At 40.5% G+C, this 22,563-nt stretch overlaps 1 protein-coding gene across 2 annotated transcripts in view; it reads right to left on the bottom strand.

Annotated features, from left to right (window-relative positions):
- Positions 1-22,563, bottom strand: part of fam160a2 (family with sequence similarity 160 member A2) — a 28,211-nt gene that overhangs the window by 5,221 nt on the left and 427 nt on the right. The window contains exons 1-11 of one of the 2 annotated variants that reach the window (XM_038721055.1): positions 20,030-20,108; positions 15,894-16,352; positions 13,578-13,982; positions 12,426-12,656; positions 6,500-6,745; positions 5,767-5,934; positions 4,345-4,424; positions 3,572-3,741; positions 1,798-3,189; positions 698-876; positions 414-576 (exon numbers count right to left, since the gene is read on the bottom strand). In XM_038721055.1, the coding sequence (XP_038576983.1) occupies positions 414-576; positions 698-876; positions 1,798-3,189; positions 3,572-3,741; positions 4,345-4,424; positions 5,767-5,934; positions 6,500-6,745; positions 12,426-12,656; positions 13,578-13,982; positions 15,894-16,022 (3,163 nt within the window). In that variant the 5' untranslated portion in view covers positions 16,023-16,352; positions 20,030-20,108. Of the gene's footprint in view, positions 1-413; positions 577-697; positions 877-1,797; positions 3,190-3,571; positions 3,742-4,344; positions 4,425-5,766; positions 5,935-6,499; positions 6,746-12,425; positions 12,657-13,577; positions 13,983-15,893; positions 16,353-20,029; positions 20,109-22,563 lie in introns of those variants that run through there. The other variant, XM_038721054.1, reaches the window with a different exon arrangement.

Here is a 22,563-nt window from a genome sequence, read left to right as displayed (position 1 = left end):
AGGTCCACTTACAAGGTTTTTCCAGGTGGAAAGATAACTGAAACCTCCATAAAGACAAAAGATACTAAGTGGACTGTGAGTTTAAATTATTAAAAACTACTGTTTTCATGAATGTTCACACAGAATAAGTATTTTGCTCTTAAACCTTCTAAATGAAAAACAATTCTGCATGAATGTCAGCATCTTGAAACAAGACAAAATAAGGAAATTAATATTACAAAAGTCATACAATTGTAGGAAATGTCATTACACTAGCAGATTGCATTCTAATGTGTTCTATTACTTTTTTCCCTTAAATTTTGTACACACACTTCTCCAGTTTAATAGCTACACATGAAAGGCATAAAAGCAGTTCTACTTTGCCAGATTAGATTCCAGAAACCCTGCGACGCGCTCACACACGCAGTGCTCACCTAGTGAATCAGAGCGCCGCAGGGGAGGAACTGCTGCAGGCGTATCAGTCCAGTCCACTTTTCCTCGGGCCACCAGGTACTGCTGAGCTTTCCTCAGCATGGCAGGGAAGTCATCGTGGGAGGCTGCGAACGCCTCAATGCGGTTCTTCACAGAACCTAGAACCTGAGATGAGTTGGGGACAAAACTTGTACTGAGCACCTGGTTTAAAAATGCAATGCAGGTAAGGTCAAGAGAGCATTCCATACCAACATATGTATAACAGGTTTTGCATGTAGCAGTGTACCTGGATCAGTGACTTGATGCTGGGCTGGAAGACCATGTTGGTGTTGAGCAGGAAGGAGCGTAGGAGGGGCTGAGGATAGCAGGCCAGCTGGGCCACGATGCCCGTGAGCAGGATGTTGACGTACAATGAGTTTTGGAGCATGTTCTCCAGCTTGGCAAACAGAACCACCATAAATGGACCTGCCAAGAGAAACGATGATGGATCATTGACTGGAAAGATACGAGACAACTTTAGCTCAGCTGCATGTGAACAAACTAGGGATGAAAACAGAACTGAGGTGGCAAAGAGGCAGTGACTGTGAAGAAAAGGCAACAGGGTGCTTTAACAGCTTGTAGAGGTTAAACTATTGAAACTGCTATTGAAGCATGAAGCTGGTAATCAGACTACAGTGTATAACGCTGCCTAGAGTAAATCTAGCTTAGGATAACTATGACCTGGATGACTGAAAATACACATACATCTGCCAAGCATAAGCAATCGTCAAATGTGCAACTGACAGTAAAGTTACCAGGAGACGCAGTTAACCCAAGGCATGTAACACTAGCGTTAGCAGCAACTGCTACTTCTAACTGGCCTCTAAAGTCATCCATCTGAAGCCATGTGCTGTTTTATTAACAGGGACATGCGTGAACAGTGTTATTGAAAAGACCAAACTCAGGAGGATCAGACTGATCTCCTTGGCCATTATAGCTAAAAGGTATTATTTGTGTGGCAGAACCTAAAATAACAATGAAGGAAATAATTTATCCATTTTAGACACTTTTGTTATTATCAGAGAAGTAAAAATTTAAAATTGTAATTGTGACTGAATTATATCTTTTGCAATTGGTTTAGAATCGTAGTATAAATGTATCTGTCATTTTTGTATTGGATCCTGGCATAGAATAGTCGGAAAGAGAGACACACACACACACACACACCCCCCACTAAAAATTAAAAACAATTACCCCCCTTAACAATGACCTCATGCTGCACAAGTAAACATAGATACAAAAAATACAACCAATAAAGTCATCACACTTCTAACAGTGCCCCTACACAAATAAAAAGTCTAGGTTGAAAACACACATGCAGGAACAGAATGACATCAACCGTCTCACCTGTGTACGGCTGAGAGGAAGGCTGATTTAGTGGTCTAGGAGGACTACAGAAGCCCACCACAGACCCTTCTCCCTTTGCGTCACCTGTCGGCTTCACCTCCAGGGTCGAGGACAGCTGTTGTTCCTCTTCCTGTCGCTCAGCAAACAAGGACTCTCCGGCTGTTTCCTCCGGCTGGAACGCTCCTCTGTTACGCTCCTTCACCCGGTCCTCCAGCTCCCTCAGCTCCTGTGTGAAAGCCTCGATGCTGATGCCCTGGCCGTTGGAGTCTCCAGGGAGCTGTGGTTCTCCTGGTACCTGCTCGAGCAGCTCCTGGATTAGACTCTCTACAGATTGCTGCATCTGGTTGCCTTCTGGAAGATCTGAGGATGCACTGTGTGGGTTTGAGGTGTCGCTGTTCAAGAGTTTGGTGTCACACGTTGGCTGGGTGATGGAGCTCTGAGAGGGAATCTGGTTAGGGCTAAGAGATTTTGCATCACTTATTTCACTGTTGCTAAAAATGGACTGTGGGAGAGTGGTGCAGCTTTCGGAGGGGCAGGTGACAAGGGATCCATTTTGATTTGCATTTTCATCCAAATACTGCTGCTCCCCCAGGTCTCTCTTCACTTTCTTTACCTCCATTCCTCTGTCCCGATTGTCTGAGCACCTGTCCTGTTGCCCCATCGTTCCGTTATACATGGCCTCGTAGCTAACAGTGATGGGAGAAGCCGGAATGTGAGGAGCTGGGGATGAGGCGGGGTGGGACGTCGATAAAGGGGTGTCTGAAGACGAAGAGGAGGGGATGAGACGAGGTACAGGCTTTGGCAGCAGCTCCTCTCTCTGCAGGCTGCGTTTCTTGGAGCGTGGTGTGAGGCTGATGCAGTTGTTTTTGCCGATTGTAACGTCCCACTCTCCGCTGTCCCGCTCTGAGCTGCTCCACTCGGACCGTGCTGCAGCAACAATGGCTGCCCTCTGCTGGCCTGGAGGGGTGTTACTGCTTCCTCCCAGCTGGAAAGAGAAGTGCTCAGGGAACATAGCCATGGAGGGGTTGGAGGTAGGGGGAGGTGGGGGTGGAGGGGCTGTGTTTGGGGAGGGGTTTTCTCCATCGTAGGGCGCCGACCAGTCACGGCAGGCCCAGGAGCAAAGCTCGATGCCTCGCCGGGCGTCCTTGAGGTACTCCAGGTAACCCGAATCCCAGTCCAGACTCTCTGTAAGAGTCTGCTGATGATGCATCGGGCTGTCAGGGGATAGGGAGCGGGAGCTGGAAGGCTGCAATGGCTCCATGCTGGTGGGGGTAGAGGGAGCCCCTCCTCCTGATCCACCACCACTGCTCTGTTGGCGGATGAAGAAGGCTAAGCGGGACGGGGTGCTGGGTCTGGGTGGGGCTGGAGCCTCTGTGCTGGGACTGTTCAGTACTGCAGGTTGACAGAATAACTTTAACCACGGGTGAGTTCGTATAAAATGTATGGGCTTTACACATTTTAAAAAAAGCACACAGAGAACTTTTACCCAAGTTTGTGTTAATTTGATTTTAAAATTTTGTGTAGAAAAAAAAAACAACAACTGCATAATATGTAATATTAATCCGATATGCTAGAGGGCTCTATAAGCAAGTTCACCTTTTTCGGTCTATGCCTAATGGTCCTCACAAAGCATGCAAAAAGAGGTTGCATAATTATTGTCATGAAAAACTATAATTTCACCCAATAGATGAAAAAATAAAAAACGTTTTGAGTGTTCACATATCCATCCCACTCCCAAGTGTGAACTGTTTCTTTTCCACAGGTGTTGGCTCACCTTTGCCCCAGAATGCACTGTCATCGTCCCGCTCACCAGGGGGCGTTGCATTCAGCCGGCAGCACTCTGGGATCAGCGACAGGAACTTGTCTGCCGACTTTCCGTAAACATCAGCCTCCCTGATGGCACGACGCTGACTCAGCATTACATGGGTACAGGGTAGTAGATACCTGGGAGCAAACCACACACATGTTTGAACAAACCATTTAATCTGGTTTCACATAGTTAATCCCTTTTCAGGCAGTAAACCATAAATATTTTGGAAACCTTAACAGACTGGTTTGTGTAGTGGTAAAATCAATGTAAATCATTCAAGTCATTTTTGATACCACAATCAACGTACAAAGTCACAGCGGGATGTGCTGTTTTAGTACTTTAGACAATATTATTGTCTAAGTTCACAAAAAGCTTGTAAAGATTTGAAATGTGGGCACAATATGTTCTCCATGAATGACAGTTTGGGGACAGAGGAAAACAAAACTATCCCCATGTTCATTTTTTTTCAACAACCTGAAATAAGGGCACACATCTCAGCGACACAAACTGCTTCATGCCAATATGTAATTATATTTCAAAGGACCCAGATTGTATGTCTAAAAACAGATGATGGAGGGGCTAAAATACATTCCAATGACCACTAAGGACCAATAGTAACCTTGAATTCTGAATGACTGAGCATGGAGGAAAAAAAAGTAGATCTGTGTTTTGCGTGTTAAATGAGCCCATTAAAAATATAACACTTGGGAAGACATGCTGAGATCTGCAGACTGTACCTGAGAACAAGCTGCAGCATGATGTCCTCGCAGTTCAGAGAGAGAAGAGTCCTGAAGAGGCTCAACGACACCATGCAGAGCTGCAACACACACAGATAAGGAAACTAGTTAGGAAACGGTTATTATTCGGAGAGATAATATATTTGTATGCTAACTTGCATACGATGGTAAATGAAATGGATGTTTGTTGTTGTTTTTTTGTAATTTGTTCGCAAATGAAATTTCAAGGTGTGTTCTAGGAATGAACTGTGCATTTTCCAGGACATGTGGGAATCTTGTGTTCAGTAGTGCTGCCATATTAAAATGTATTCATGTAAGTGATGGCCAAAACTACAAAGATAGGACTGAAGTTGTCAAAAACCAAAGCTTTCCTTTAACACTTCTGTAATACAAATAGTCTGCCAGTGCCTATATTGGTATTTTTGTTTATTGTGATGTCATTTCTTGGAGTATCTTCAAATGCTTCATATCCATACAATCTGTACAACCTATGCTAAAAGGTTATGTAAGTCAATAAACATAATAATTGATAAAAGTACAAAAATCAGGGCATGTTTCCTCATAAACTTACAAAATAAACACACAAAACATATTCTCTGTTTCTTAACACTCCATAAGTTATTTGAACTATGTGCATTTTTTTGTTTTGTTTTGAGTGTAAAGGCACTTAATTTGTGCAAGTGCTGTATGTTCACTTGACATCGTCATCATGGTACTTCCTGTCAACTACTACTACTACAGTATGTTATACGTAGGCCTACTATCTTAACTATAAACTAAACTATGCTAACTGTGCTAAACTACTAACTCTTAATGTTTCTCTCCATCTCTTTGACATTCCTATCGAGCTGCTTAGCTGCTCCTTTGGCACCACTCATCTGGCCATCACTTGTCACGTGATATCTCACCGCATGTAATGTAACGTCATGACATCATCACAAGAGTACAACGTGATGACCAGAATGGCAGGAGCCTTTCTGCTGCAAAAAAGAATGAATGCTCAGGCTATTTTATTTTAGATTGATTTAAACAAAATCATGCAAACAACAATCTCCTGCGACCAGGAGGACTGTTTTTAAAGGGTTAAATCAGAAGTCTCTCTCTTTCTCTGCATCCCTCTGAAATGTTTAAACTACAACAAAGCAACATCAAAACAGTGATGAAATCCTGTTTCTTTTTTCTAAACACCACAAATGTCTCAGAGTGAATGAAATGTATTTATTTGGAGGGAATTTAAGATTATTTACACCTTTGACTGTGGACTGAATTACCAACTACAAACAATGTGTAACACAATACTTCTGTATTCTGCTGGAGTCACTTTCAATCAATTTTTGCTCTCAGCCCACTCACCACCCACACCACTGAGTTCATATGAGTGCCTTGAGGCTCTATCACACAGACACACATGTATTTTTATACCCTTGAATTGCTGCTGATGCGTGTGAGCAGGGTGTCCAGGATGGTGTCATTGTCGTGGCGATGCAGCAGGATGAAGCGCAGGAAGGTTTTGAGGAGAGAAGTCTCTGACACGCTACGCAGGAAAAGGTCCAGGTAGGCGGTACTGGCGATCATCTCATCCACTGACGACTACAATCACACACACACACACACACACACACACACACACACACACACACACGTATTGAAACTGCAAAAGAGGGCAGTGTGACAACTGTCCTATGAATAAGTCTAAGATTAAAAACAGGAGATGAGATAATTTCTTTAAATATTGTGAAATCACTTTTTGTTTGACTCACAATCTGACTCATCTGTTGAAGAAAGTTCGGCAAACAAACCAGTTTGCACAATTGTTTTAAGTCTCCTGCTGATTCATTTCAAACACACAATAAAAACTGTCTTCCAGTAACTCAAAAGTACCCAAAACAGAGTGGTCAATTTTCATCTGGTAGACAATTTGTGGTCCACCTTATCCTGTTTTTCTTACAGGACAAGTTTGCCCAAATCTCAAAAAAATAAAAATATAATTTTCCTACATAACCATAATGGTATCTGGCCATGCAGATAGTTTGTGTTGTTCAAAGCCTTGCAAAACTGAACCTTGGGAACTATTTTGTAATAATAAAATTGGTTTGAATGTAAATTGGATTCAGGGAGGTCTGTGATTATCCAGAATATCTGATGCCTTTCCTACCTTATGCAACGCGGGGCCCATGACAGGTACGAGGAAACCGTTGTGGAGGTAGTCCAGGAGCTGGCAGCGGACCAGGGGATGAGCGACCTGCACCACAGCATTACAGAACTCCAGCGAGTTCATGAAAAGCACGAGTGATGACACGCCCATCCAGTCCTCCCGCCGCAGGGCATGCCAGTCGTCTCCTCGAACTTCAATCTTCCTGGGCAGAGACGAGTAGAGAGCGCTGAGGCCCGTCGCCAACACCTGAGAGGAAACAGAGAGGCTTCAGATAAAATGGCTGATTCTCAACAGCCCCAGTGGGCCAGTAGGTGACTTGAGGTGCTGGCCAGCTCTCAGGTAAAAATCTGTATGTCTCCTTAAAGCACTATTATAATACTAATTGTTTTTTGGAGATTTTCACAGATAAAATGCTTGATTTTGTAACAATGTAAAAAAAAAAACCCAAACAAAAACTAGAGCTGAAACAACTAGTCAATTCATTGATTAGTAGATTGATGGAAACAGAACAGAGCCTATTTTGATGGTAGCTTATGTCATTTTTAAAGCAAACTATTTGGGGTTTTGGACCGTTTGTCTGACAAAGAAAGTAATTTAAGGAAGTAATTTTAAGATGTCACCATGGGCGTTATGATTTTTACTCTTGACTAAATCAAGAAAATATTCAGAAAATTAATAATAATTCAAGTAACAGTGAAGTGCAGCCTATAATAGATCCTACATGTTTATAATGTACACATTACTTGGTTGTGTTCTCTTGTACCTTGGCTGAAACACATTTCGTTTTCATAACACCACCAATGACTCTACGGATATGTACAACAGCTCACTTATCTACTGCACTCTTGAGAACGGAGTTGGATAAGCAAACTGACCACACAGTATGTGCAGACATGATGGACAAGTTCCAGTTTTACAGTCGAAGTTAAAGCCCTCATTTAGCTTGGTGATTTTAACGACAGCCGATAACATTGATAAAACTATATTTTAGCATTTTTGCTTGCTGGACCAGTGAAAATACACAATAAAGAAACCTGAACCTGTTCGCCAAACTAAGTAAATGCAAACGACTCAATCCAAATTCATCAAAAAAGAGCTATGCACTGAAACTGCAGGATGGGAGAAAAGAGTAGTGTGTTTGTGATGAGCTAACAGTACCACATATTAAGAGGGCTGTTACAGTTGTCTAAGAAACTATTGCTACATCCAAACATGTCGAAAGCTGATTTGAATTTCTGAGAATGCACAGGCAGAAAATAGTGAGACTCAAGCGGGGGAACATTTGGTTCTTGATTCTACCTCCATTGGCCCTTCTAGCCTGTAAGTAGGTCAGACTCAAGCTGCTGGAAGTAGGACGAGCAAAAAATAGCTGAGCCAGCTCTTTAACGCCAGAGTGAATAGGCAGAGGAAAAAGAGCACTGACCACAGCATAAACTATAGTATACCGATATACTCATCACGCAACACCGTTCACCCTCATAATGCAGTTTTAGCTAAAAGCTAACTGATGCTCATTTGCTGTAACTTGTGACCAGATATTGGCTGTCAAGACTGGATTTAGAACCGTGGTCCTGACGTTCAAATGGATGCACAAACACCTTCTCCTCGCTCTGAGTCACTATCAAAATGAAATTCAGCAGGCACAATCGAATTTAGTAGACATACATTTTAAAAGTGCAATCAGCAAAATATGGCTCTTTAATAACACCTAGTGGCAGCTGGAAAAACTACAACAATACAGGCAGCCACAGCTCCCAATCTTCTACATGTTTTTTTGTCATTTACAGTATAAGACTTCCCTTAAACATGTGAATCACAATAATCTAATTAGCATCCCCATCACTGGCAGTGATCAAACGTCTGAGAAAGCACCTGGGAAATTCTTAAAAAACAAAATCACAACTGTATCCCTCCAACGTCCCATACACTAGCCTCTAAAAACTTCTATGATAACAAAAGGTATCTTATTCCAATCAAGACATTATCTACTAGCAGCACAACGACAGCCCAAACAAGACCCTCAAATTTGAATTTATGGATCTCATTATCTACCAAAGCCTTACAGATAAATACTTTGATTTTTAATCAAAATATGGATATGATTGGTTTATGTGAAACATGGCTAAAACCAAATGTTTTCTTACCATTAGATGAAGCTTCCACACATAAGTTCACCTACTCCCTTGCTGCTCGGGCCACTAAACAGGTAGGTGTTGCTGTAATCTTTACATCTATTTTCAACTTAAACTCCAAAATAAATGTAATTCATTTGAGGCTGTTTTTAATTAATTATTTGCCTGTACCTTGTCGTGGTCTATCCCAGGCTAATTTGGTGATTGTATCTAAGTTCTTATTATTCACTCTGACAAGATCTCATTATTGGCGACTTCAATATTCGCTTAAATAGGGCCTTTCATACTCTAAGTAAAGCCTTTTTGGCACTTATTGATACTTTTGGTTTCACTTCGTTTGTACATGAACCTACTCAAAGCAGTGGTAACACCCTGTACTTTATTCTCTCCTGTGGGACAGAGGTGTCTGACCTGAATGTTTCTTCTGTCTCATCCGTGGTGTCGGGCCGCTTCTTAATTAAATTTTTTTAAAGGAAAAATAGATGACCACCCTGGTTTACAGATAAAACAGGTGCTCTTAAGCAGGCCTGGAAGAGACAGGAGAAACTTTCACCAGTTTTCTACCTCACAGGTGTTTTACTGCAGCAAGAACAAAAACCTATTTCTCTTGCTTAATCAGTAACAATAAACACAATCCCAGATTTATTTTTGATACTGTAGCTAAACTTACTCAAAAGCAGCCATCTGTCAGCTGCTCATCCTTTACGGCTCATGACTTCTTAGATTTTTTCTGTAGTAAAATAAATGACATAAGACACAAAATTATTTCCTCCTCTCCAGCTACCTCTGCAGAATCGGCCATACAATACTCACATGCTGAATCCCAGCTAGTCTCAGTTCTTACACATTTTCTCGCTCGAGACATTGTCTAAACTTCAAAACAAACTACTTGTCTCCTTGACCTTCTTACAGCTAAAATTTCTCTCACAATCTCTGGGACCTAGAATTCTGAATATTGTTAATTTAGCTGTATGCCGTTTTTTTATTTAATTTCCACTGATATGCTGATGATATTTAGCTGTACGTGCCTGTAACGACAGAAGACGATCCTCAAATTAGAAATCTAGAGGCCTGTTTTATCTGCTGTGAAATGGAAATGGATATTATGTAAAATAAACTGAGATGCCGGTCATTGGCTATGCTCAACATAGACACCAGTTTCATCAAGTAACAGTAACTGACAACTACGTTATGTCTAAAAGTTCAAATAGCCAAGAATCTTGGTGTCATGCTTGATCCTACCCTCTCTTTTGATCACACACAAAGAAAACATGAAGATTGCCCTTTTCTACTTATGCAACATAGCTAAATTGAGGTATTTTTGTCCTTGTCTGATGCAGAGATCCTCATGTCTTTATTTCATCTACACTGAACAAAATTATAAATGCAACACTTTTGTTTTTGCCCCCATTCATCATGAGCTGAACTCAAAGATCTAAGACTTTCTCTATGTACACAAAAGGCCTATTTCTCTCAAATATTGTTCACAAATCTGTCAAAATCTCTGTTAGTGAGCACTTCTCCTTTGCCGAGATAATCCCTCCACCTCACAGGTGTGGTCAGACAGCATGGGTATTGCACAGGTGTGCCTTCGGCTGGCCACAATAAAAGGCCACTTGAAAATGTGATTGGATTACTGTAACGTTTTGTTGTCCGTCCTACTAAGCACTTCTACTAAACATCTTCAAATGGTTCAGAATGCTAATTAAAAAACAGAAATTTTGACAATATTAGGGATGGGCATTTCAAGCAAAAATACAATTTGATAGTCACAGGGAACTATTCAACCATTCTTTTACGACACCCCCAGACTGTACCACTCAGCTAATAAAGGATCGCATTGTGATGTTATGTTGGCGCTCATACTGTGAACTGGAAGCTTATTTCCTCTGCAGCAGCAAACAAAATACACAACCTTAACAAAATTAGGCTGCAACATGAGCATCTAGCCTCTCACAGCGCTGTAGCCGAACTGAATATGCCATACACACATTTTAAAAATATATATTTATATATCTATATTTCTAGGGTCCTTAGACCATATTTCACCAATTTTAGCTTTACTTCATTGGCTCCCTATCCATGTCAGATCAGATTTTAAGATGCTTCTGATGACTAAAAATCAAATGGACTCGCCCCTTCTCATCTCAGACCTCATTAAACCTTATGTCCCATTCTGTGAAGTCAGTTGGCTTAAGGACCTTTTCCTGTCGTTCCTCTTTTCTCTGAATAATCTTCCTGCTGACAGTCTGGCTTTTTGCATTAACTAAGTACTTATCCTTCCATACTTCAGGCCTCGTAGCTGTTACCATTTTACTTCTGGTGGGACGTCTCCATCACAATAAATATAATTAGTTATCATAGTCCATGTTTATCCTGTAAATGACAATTCAGTTAACAGACTTCAAAAAGCCTTGTTGTTTTTTGCTATTTCATCTAAAATTAAAGTAAAATGAGGTCACAAGTTAATAAGAGATCTGTCTTGTTTTCATCTACACTTAAGACATTATTGATGTGTGTAAAGCAGCAGCAGCATTAAAGAGCCTGTGACAGATTAATCTGTTGATCTTAAATGTGGTAAATGTGTTAAGATGTCTGCAGGATGAATTCTAAGTTAAGACGGACCTGAGAGGATGCAGATAAGAGTGCATAGTCATGTCCTTCCCCTTCCATAATCACACATCATCATTGATGCATCAGAAGTAGATGGCACTCTCACACACATACACCCACACACACCTCTTTCTTAATAGCAGTGTTGAAAGCAATCCATCAAAAGCTGTCCTCAACTATCATATCATTAAAGAGTAGGTCATATTAATGTGTATGTAATACTGATGGCCCTTTTCTCTGAGCCAAAAGTGACTATAAATAATAGAGTTGGTCTTGCCATTTTATGCATACTGTTGTATATGAATGTGAATTACAGTTAAGTCAGCTAAGGGTGGGGGGAAAAGATTTTGGAAGACATATTTATATTTTCAAATATTTCCCTTGGAAATAAGCTAGAACATGTTCATAAACTGTCAAACCCAGTCGTGAGTTATTAACAATTTTACAACATAATGAATGCCTGAATATGAGTCAAGACATTCTACCACACTGGCTTTGTAAGGGGTTTAGATGCAAGTTTGATTTTGCCCTTACAAGTTCAGCTGTCAACTATCAGTATCAACACTATTAGTGTTGCTAAATTGAGATGGGCAATATGGCCAAAGACTTCATGGTAATCATGGTAACGATATTGTTCTGTAAATTCAATTAAGAAATGGTTAAAAATAACTTCATCACATTTGATTATCTTCTTCTTTTATTTGGAACCTTCCACTTTCCCAACTCCTCCTGCAATGTATTTACAATTTCACTCACCTCCTCCATGTTTTCTTCTTCTGCAGTGGTTGGCAAACCAGCTTAGAGATGCATTAACGCTACCAACTGTTACCAGCTCTGACAGCACTTGAGAATTTAGTAAGCAGTTTTGCTAATCAAATCAAGTTACCTTGCAAGGCAGCTGGATTCACGAGATTACATGAAAATCGTGAGAATCCAGTCATGATTTGCTACATAGCTGTCCCGACTATATACTAGAGATAGCTCCCACGGTGTAAACAGTATTGCCAAATCTCTACCGGTGCTACGGTTGCCTGCAGTTTGATAAAAACTTGGGGGGAGTACATTAAAAAAAAAAAAAAAAAAAAAAAAAAAAAAAAAACTGCACTACTATACAATACTAACGATAAATTCAGCATGATGCTTCCTATAACAACATAGTTTTTATGAACACGATCACTCACTGGGCAGAAGTAGGATTTCTCAGCGATGTAACGTGCCACAGCCTCGTGGCTGGCCGAGGCCGCCATGACCAGCAGCAGCGCGTCTCGCGCCTGCTGTCCGATGGCTCCGTCCCGGTGTATGAATGGCACGAGGAGGGAGAAGATCAGCAGATTGGTGGAGCCCTGCTGGGCCGGTGCCGCCTGGAACAACATCTCTAGAACCACAGGCTGCCGGGCCATGGACACACAGACCTGGTGGGGGATTTACAGTCTCAAAATTAAAAACAGAACCATAGAAGTCTAAAACACTGATGAAAAATCAGTTCTATTTGATTGTAATTTTAGGAAATTATGTCTGATAATGAAAGATAATCCCTTCTGAGGCAACCTGATATATAAAAATAATGGAACAGACCACCAACTTCTATAGCTTCAGCCCCGGCCAAATTTTTATTGTTCTGGATCAGGACATGTCAGAGTGTTGGATTACAGTGTCACATAACTTGCTCGTATGCCTTGATCACAAAAAAAAAGCTATTTTCAAATCATCATCCATGTTTCAGGGGAGTCAGCAGCCAGTTTTAACAAGCACTAACAAGTAACAAGCACTGTTATAATGGATGCCTGCAATACACTGTACCTTATTCTCAAATTCTGAACACCGGTTAACTCCTTAGTGAAACTATGTTTGTGGTGTCCTGTACTATGATTTTAACAGAAAGCCACAAGTCAATCAGAAAACAGCCATGGCCACTATGTAAATAAATTAGAGATACAAGCACGCCAGGTATGGGTCAAACATTTTTAACACTTTCTCCTGATTTTAGGAAAGCTGATTTCACTGAAATTAAGCGCTTTCTTTCCTTTTGCAGTTAAATTAGCAAGGTAAAGTTCAGTTGTGTGTTCCAGTGAAAACTTCCCCATAAAGTTGCCAAAATTATCATAGTCCTCCTCAGTCATTTCTCCTTTCTGACCGTCAAGACTAAAAAATCTGTGTAATGTTGGTAAAAATAGTCATTACATGTGGGGTATCTAGTCCTTGTAGGTCTTATGATCTGTTTTCAGCTTTAGATAAAATTTAGCAAATTTGTCTCAAAGGCTAACAACGAAAAGTTCTTATGTAGATTGTAGGTAACTACATTAGAGAGGTATATAGGCTCCAAGTGAATATACCTGGTTGAGCAGCAGTACCAGACTGTTCTCCAGGGCTGAAGGACAACCAAGTTCTGGGTCAGCGCAAGCTCCCAGTAGCCTCAATAGGGGGTGGAGGACGGCTGTGTGCTGCAGAAGAGGCTGCTGGGACTGGCCGATGAGCATCTCAAACAACTTGAGCAGCGCCCCCTGGCTGTCTGGGTCCAGGCCGCGGCAGAGGTGCCACTGAACCAGACACTCTAGAATATTCTCGGTGACCACCAGCTCCAGTATGGGGCCCATAAGTGCCACGCCGGCACCGCCCTCTGAGCTCTCAGCAGGCCGCTCCTCCGCCAGCAGACACAACATCTGGTCGGTGTGATTCCTCACTGCCGTCAGGTCATCGCTGGAGGACGAAGGCTCGTGCTGCTCCAACACCCAAGAGACCTGAATAAAGGAACAGTGTTGTAGTGTAATGTTTACGTTTTTAAATTATTGTCCTTCTATGAGAACATATAAAAATAAGTGTGACCTCTAAAAGGCGTTTCATGCCATTTATACAGATAATGAAAATTACAGTTGTGCGCCACAACAGCTGTCACAGATGACACAGAAGTGCCTCACTTTACTGCTCACGACAGATTAAACCGTATTTGTTACATGGGGAGTAGTGAACACTGGAGTCAATACAGACACATAATCTTTGTGAAAAAGGCCTAGTTGTCATGGATTTAAGATATAATGCACTGTCAAATCTGAAGATCTTTGCCCCTTTTTAATGTGTTAGCTGCATGTTCTGCCCTTAAAAATATACTTAAGTGTTATATAAACATTTAAAAGAAATTTGTACAAAATAACTATTTAATTTACTGAACTTTTAAATGCATTGACAGATATTATAAAAGCAGTAAGAAATTGTTACTGGCACTGCAACGCTGTTTTTTTTTATAGATAACAATGTAACATAATAGCATAAAAGTGGTGTCAAAAAGAAATTGACAAATGCAGAGAGGTCTCACAACATTTATCAAGAGGTCCAGCAGTCAGCATGACTACAGCAATGATGAATTTTAGATAATTCAGATAAGGGATGTGCTTCTTGTGTTTTAGCAGCTTTAGAAGAGTGCGGTAAATGTTGCAATGTTGCACAACGCTTATTTGTGTTTGTACACACACGCCTTCCCACAAAACCACTTGTTATTTCATTTCCACTTACACATAGCTCGACAATCTAGACATATACCTCTACCTTCCTCTTAAAAGCTATGAGAACATATGATTGCTATTCAAAAAAACTGACAGGGTTCCCCAGCTTCCATCCACCCTGAACACATGCATGTTAGGTACTTAGTACTAGAACAACTGCAGCTATATGTAGGGGTAACTGTAACATCATGTTGTAATTCAGCTGAAACATGTCCACCTATTAAGACTACTGTTTAACAATGGATTCCTCCTTGAACAATAAAATAAGCCTCCATGCAAAATGTCTGTCTAGAAAGAGTATGGTTGCAAAGCTTACATACACACACACACACACACACACACACACACACACACACACACACACACACACACACACACACACACACACACACACACACACACACACACACACACACACACACACACACACACACACACACACACACACACACACACACACACACACACACACACACAGCCTCTGAGTTATGTTGCCTCAATTCAACAGTTAGGAAGTGGCAAGGCTCTGTAACCTATAAAACGTTAAGCCAGAGATTGGACATGAGCCAGTCACACTATTAAAGTCGACTGACTGACTACTCTCATCAGCACTGGCACAGCCAACTGAATGTGTTAACATTCACACTTGGACAGATAATCATTCACTAAAAGAACCTTAACATCATAACTGATCTTGTTGTCATTCAGTGTTGACCAAAATTGAACACATACTTTTCATTTGTGTGCTGTTGAAGACAAAACAAAGAAAACAAAATGTGCAAATACTTTCTCAACTATTGTAAATTGCAGAGGTGCAACAGATTAATCAACAGGAAAATGAATTCTCTGTTAATAATAAAAAAGATATTTGGTTAGTTATTTTGTCATTTTATTTGAGGATTTTAAAATCCAATATGCCGATATATCGGCCAATATTCTTTTCCACCCTTATTTTAAGAAACACATGATATAAACAAAGATTATCCCAAAGATTATAACATTTGTTGTTGAGACAATACCAAGATACCATGACTGTTATAAACGCTGATGCAGATATACCTGCAAGTAGCTTATATCGGCCAATAATAAAATAACAATAAATCGGTCGGGCTCTAGTGCAAACTGAACAGGCCTGGTGTGTCTCTGGCTCACCTGTCTCCAGTGGTTCTCAAACACCATGAGGCAAGTCTCCGGGTCAGCAGTGCAGGGGCTGGAGGGGGCGGCACTCCGGCCGGACCGACTCCCGGGACCCCGTGGGTTCAACCTGCTCAGCCAGCTCATACTGGACCCAGTGAGAGGCAGGTCACAAGAACTCAAAGACGAGAGGAGTTCCAGTAAAAATAGAAGCAACGGAGGGCAAAAAGAAATTAAGAGGGAAGAAAAGGAAAGGGGGAGGAGGAGAGGGGGATAAAGGGGAGGGAAAGTGTATCTAACAAGAGAGACGGAGGGGAAGGAGGTCAGCTGCAAACGCGCTGTCACTGCCAGTCAGTGTACGTCTAGGCAAAGCCTGCCACTGCTTCAGAATCTGTGTGACCCTTTCCTCCCTGTAGACCCTGTCATCCAGTCTGAAGCCAACACCACTCCATAGCCAGTCAGGACGGGCACTCTGCACTGTGTAAACAAAAACACAGGACATACACATCAATATGTAAACCTGAATCTATAAGACATTTCACAACCTTCCAAACCATTCTTTTAAAGCTCCTAAAATATTTCTGTGTTATTTTGTGTGTTTTCTAAGTGCATATTACATGAATTTCTTCCTGTTTTACCCTAAAATTCTACACGTCCGAAGCCCACCACATCAATAAAATTCTGAAAGCATATTATTCGTGCCAGCAGTTCAGGTGAGAATTATGGATATAATATTCAGTTACAGTATATTTAATTTTGCATCAGGACACTAAATTTGAATTGAATTAAATATTTAAACACAAATGGGATCAAATGTAATTCAGTTTTTCCCTTTAAGCAGCCCTACTCATTTACTTCCTGTATAGCGTGAAATGGTCCCATACAGCCAAACATAAAATAGAGCACCGACCAGCCATAAGATAATGGCCGCTCACAGATGAAGTAAACAACACCGATTATCTCGTTACCATGGTAGCTGTCAGTGACCAAGTTGATGTGTTAGAAGCAGGAAAAATGGGCAAGCATTACGATTTGAGCGACTTTGATGAGGGCCAAATTGTGATGGCTAGACGACTGGGTCAGAGCATCTCCAAAACTGCAGCCCTTGTGGGGTGTTCCTGGTCTACAGTGGTCATTAGCTATCAAAAGTGGTCCAAGGAATGAAAAGCAGTGAACAAGGTCATGGGCAGACAAGGCTCACTGATCCACGTGGGGAGCGAAGGCTAGCCCTGTATAGTCGGATCCAACAGACAAGCTACTGTAGGTCAAACTGCTGAAAAAGTTAATGCTGGTTCTGATAGAAAGCTGTCAGCACACACAGTACTTTGCAGTTAGTTGCGTATGGGTCTGCATATCTGCAGACCAGTGCAAACAGTGGGCACATGAGCATCAGAGCTGGACCACGGAGCAGAAGAAGACAAGCCGGCGGAGGCAGTGTGTTTGGGCAATGTTCCGCTGGGAAACCTTGGGTCCTGCAGTTCATGTGGATGTTACTATGACACTTAGCACCTACCTAAGCATTGCTGCAGACCATGTAAACCCTTCAATGGAAACTGTATTCCTTGAAAGCACTGGCCTCCTTCAGTACGATAATGCCGATGCCACAAAGCAAAAAAGGTTCAGGAATGGTTAGTAAATTCAAGGTGTTGACTTGGCCTCCAAATTCCCCAGATCTCAATCCAATCGAGCATCTGTTGGATGTGCTTGACAAACAAGTCCGATACGTGGAGGACCCACCTCGTAACTTACAGGACTTAATGATCAGCTGCTAACATTTTGGTACCAGATACCACCAGCACATCTTCAGAGGTCTAGTAGGGTCCAAGCTTCAATGGGTCAGGACTTGGCAGCAATACCAGGCAGATGGTCATAATGTTCTGGCTGAGTGTATATCATCTGTGCTGAAGACCGGCTGTGTTTTTTTTCTGTGTTTTCCTAAATAAACCTAAGTCAGCTCCTACAGTATGTAGTTAGTGGGGAAGCCATTCAGTCCTTCTGTGGAAAAGCTAGAGCCCATCTACCTTCTGCTCAACATGGGAGTAACTGCCTGTTCTCTATTATGGATGCACATTCCAAGCAATTAACTTGCTTCAATCATCAGTCAAGGTAATGACATATGCTTTTCATCAGTGAAAGCTTTATTTTATCATGTTGAGGGATTATTGCCCCAGAACCATAGCAAATTCAGAACTTGAATCAAAATTGCCCATTATACATCAAACTGAAAGACAGGAAGGTTAAACAAAAAAATTTGTATAATTTAGAGGCTGTACTCATGGGCATAAATAAGATGAAATTCTATTTAAAACAAAGAATAATCTGTTCTTGTATCAACTAAAAGGATCCAGCTAACAAATGCTGACATCAAGAAAAAGAAATAGGATGTCCTGACAACAAACTGAAGTCTTAGTAGTTTTTATTTGGGAACATGAGAGGATTAACATGCTCAGAGTTACACTGTGTGACAAGTGTGTTCTCTGGAAGTCTTTGTTGATATTAAAAAAAGGTTGATCCATTCTGCATAATATCGCAAAAAGCAAAGATAAAAAAGAAAGCAGCCACGGTGAAGTTATAAAGAGTTCCAGGGAACAGGCACTCGTTCTTCAGTTTTGACAACTCAAACCTCCAACATGTCATTTTTATCTGTGACATCTTTGCCGTTATGTTGAAGAGATGGAAATTCAGCATGCAAGTCTAACTGTTGAAAACACCTGCATGGATTGAACTAATGTCTGACTCGCATTCCCCCAACCCCCTCCCACGTCTCCCCCTGTAAATGTTTCTACAATACAAATCCAACTAAATAGCACATGTAAATAACTGCCACATTGCACATAGTCTCTTTTATTTATTTTATTTATTCTTAACTTTTACATCTTCTTTATTCCATGATTTAATGCATATATACATGTTGTTTATGTCTGGCACCTACTCCTTGTATGTGTAAAAAGCGGATTCGGATTTCTGATGTCCTGGGGCTGAACACATCCTTTTGCTCCACCTTTGTGCACTGCTAGTTACCGTATTCATTCATTATCATCATCAACATCCCAAAGCCCTTATTTAACTGCTATAATGATTCATCTAATAGAAAGGTGCTTCTCTCTATGTCAAAACATGCATTTAAGTAATGGGGTTACTGTTGACTTTCAGTAAGAGTATCAAATAATAACAAAAAACTCCTATGACTGAAAAACATTCAGTTTTTCCAGAATATAGTTAAATACACTACCTCCGTGCTGGGCTATCACATCCTGATAGCTCCAAAAATATCTGCCGGAAGCAGTGTATTAAGTGATTTATTGTGAGGATTACTTGGAAATGACTGAACAGATGGATCAACAGTGGAGAAGTGGATTATGCTGCACAAGTGGTTTTGATGCCTTTTTTTGCTGTGGCTCTGTGTCGCCATTGGAATCAATGAAGGGGCAAACTCTAAACATTTGAGACTCACCTTTCAAGCCAACAGGCCTATTTGATACTTAAAAGATAGATTTTTTTGACGTATTCCTTTAAGGGAAACACAAGTTATCAGAGATAGATTGCTGCTGGAGAAACACAATTTGACTGTAATGCATTTAGCTCACAGTTAATGTCACAAGCACTGGTTAATGGAGTTTGAAACCTATTTCTGTGAAGCTGTTTTCTTTTATCTCCTAAGTGTTTGAATAAAAGATAGTTCATAAGACCCCAACAGCAAGGTTCAACGCAGTAATTGAGTTGAGGGTAACACCATTGTTAAGGAAGTGTAGATGAATAAAGTTAAAGTAGATTACAAACTTATCGGTTATTAACTGTGGCCACATGATGTGGACTTGGGTCAGACAAAAGTAACAGATTTGATCTCTTCTGGCTCAGCTTCCCTAAGTCATTAAGGTAATGCTTTTCTTTATTGAGTATCCTTACACAAACAGCACTGAAAACTGCAGGTAAAATGTAATGTCCACACTTTTTTTAATTATTCACCAGCCCTCAGCAGGTTAGTCGAAGTTAATGATACTCATGTTGCTCTGAAAAAACAAAACCAAATTTTCTTTAAATGCACTAAATTAATCTATATCCAGACATTAAAGTGGGAAGAAACTCAACCCACAAGGTGTCAAAACAGGCATCTACAGCAAGACTGAAAATAAGCTCACCATAAAAGCAATTACCTTAAACACACGTAAGCCAGTCTTCAGCGACAAAACTTGCCGACTGTGACATGCAGGACTCGGTTAATACGCAGTAAACCACATACGGAAATTCAAGATGTTTTATATTCAGGTCACACACACACACACACACACACACACACACACACACACACCGCATCATAAAAACCACCCATAAAATGAGTTCAAAGTTCAACTACAGATTACACTAAAAGGAGGCTGCCTTTATAAAGCTGAAGAGAATTTGTCAAAGGTTAGTGATCAAACGCTTTCAGCTCGCCCTGACTGTTATAATCTCACACTACAAAGTCTACAGGCCAAGATATACTTCAGTTCAGACAGACTAAAAGTTTAGAAAAGCTTACTTCCAAAGTTTCTGCGACTTCCTGCAACGGACAACCTGACAGCCACACCTGCTTTCTGCAGGAATTGTCCAGGTGTACACTAGTGTGAAAATAGGTGGAGCTCCAAGGTCTCCGCTAATTCTGTCCTTCAAATTCCTCCCATTTCTACTGTCTGTTTTTAATGTTTAACTTCACTGACTACTTCTTTGTTTTCATAGCTGATATTTAGATCAGAGCTGATCCCGACTCCCCCTAACCCAGGCTAATGTGCAGCTCTTAAAAAAAAAAAAAAAAGAGAGATTTTAGCCTTAAAAGAGAACTGATCACAAATGTTGTCATGTGGGTCACTTTCAGTTAGTTCTCTGTTGATGTCAGTGACTGTACCCAAGTGAAACAGAACAAACTATAAATGCATCATTTTGTCATTTTGTCTTAATGCAAGGCAGAACTTTGCCCATATAAAATGCAATCAGATTAATTATCAATTAACATCAGTCTTATTTTCTTGATAAAGTGAAATAGTGAAACTTGTCCATCACAATTTCCCACAGCTCAAGGTGGCATTTCTGAATTGCTTGTTTTGTGCAACCAACACTCCAGAACCCAAAGACATTAAATGTACCGAGCTGTCAGCGCAAGACTCCGGCCCGATGACAGGAGGTGGACTCTGGGAGGAGGTTGACACTGTTCCCCAAAAGTCTGACTTTTTAATGAGAAGGTGAATGTTCGGCATGTATATATGTATATAAATAACTGTGTATATTGTTGAGTTTTATTTTTGATGAAACCATTTTTTAATATGAACTTAATTACACGTTAAGTTCCGTGTGTAGCACATGTGACAAATAAACAACCCTGTATCAAGACTAAGACGAAAAGCAGCAAATATTCCCATTGGAGATGGTTAAACGAGTGAATTTATGGCGTTTTGTCTATAAAAAGACTGATTGATAATTAAATTAAAAATTAATTGTTTCAGATCTAATGCTGTCAAACATTTGCTGAATTATTTGAGTATGAAAGTTCATGCTTGACCTTGCTAATGGAAGCCACAAGGTTAAAAAAAACAAAAACAAAACAACAACACAGGAAGAGGCTAGCAAGAGGACACTGAGTTCCATTTGTCCATTTTTTTTTTTAAATATTGAGATTTAAAAATAAGTTAGAAAAAGTGAAATACACAACAAGCCAAGTGTAGTTGAATATAGTTGTTTAATACAATGTGCTACAGACACATTTCAGCCAATACTCGGAGTACTGATATTCAAAATGCAGCCCTACATTTGAGAACATTTGTCCATCATAATTTAATCCGTCTGCCGCTTTGGCCGCAATAGCAGTCCAAAACAGAGTCACTCGCAGGGGAACGATGATCCTTGATCTCATGTTATTGTTGCCTGTCATTGTTGTGTGCCGTTAGTTGTATTTCTGTGTGTAACTGGTGTGAGATGATGCGTGTCTTCCCTGATATACAGTGCCGTGAACTTCTGTCATTTAAAACTGATCAAGAGAACTGATTTACTTAATCTTTAGATGCATTGTGAGTACAGATTACTGTTAGTATTATTCTGAAGTGATTATTATCGTCATGGTATTCTCCAGAATGGCATACCCCCACCTTTAAATGCTTTAGCCACAGTTGACAAGGGTTAAGATGGCTACTAATTCAGTCCTTGTGGCTGAGTTTCATAGAAAACATATGACATATTTTACTTTTAGAATTTTCTCTCTTTTGTTTTTAAAATGTCATTTTATTGTTTGAGTTATTTAAGTACATCATTTTTTATTGTTTATATGTGAATTTGTGCTTTGGCAACATTGTTTACCTAAACATTCATGTCAATAAATCTAATTGAAATGAAATGACAGATCTTATCATGCAAAGTCAGACATCAGTCACTGCAGTGTTTTGGGGTCATCTGTCCCCTTCAGTTTGACAGACTGTTAGCGCACCCAGCTCTTGAACGCAACCATCAAGTAGTTCGACCTTGTCTTTAAACTTATTAATTACATAACGTTATCTTATCGGCATTTGGGCTTTACATCTGATCTTGAAGTAATCATCTTGTGCCAGATCTCATTTTAGCGAGCCGAAGCCGCTTAACGTTACATTGAGGTCCGCCGGAAAACAACAATCACTGCATGTCAACGGCGAGATGATGTAGCAAGCTAGTTGATACAGCAAAGATT

The sequence above is a fragment of the Micropterus salmoides genome, unplaced genomic scaffold (genome assembly GCF_014851395.1).
Source record: "Micropterus salmoides isolate LMB-PRFRI ecotype aquatic unplaced genomic scaffold, ASM1485139v1 Ms_hic_scaffold_15, whole genome shotgun sequence".
NCBI classification, from domain to species: Eukaryota; Metazoa; Chordata; class Actinopteri; order Centrarchiformes; family Centrarchidae; genus Micropterus; species Micropterus salmoides.
The sequence above is the reverse complement of the archived record's forward strand: the minus strand, read 5'-3'. Positions and strand labels throughout refer to the sequence as shown.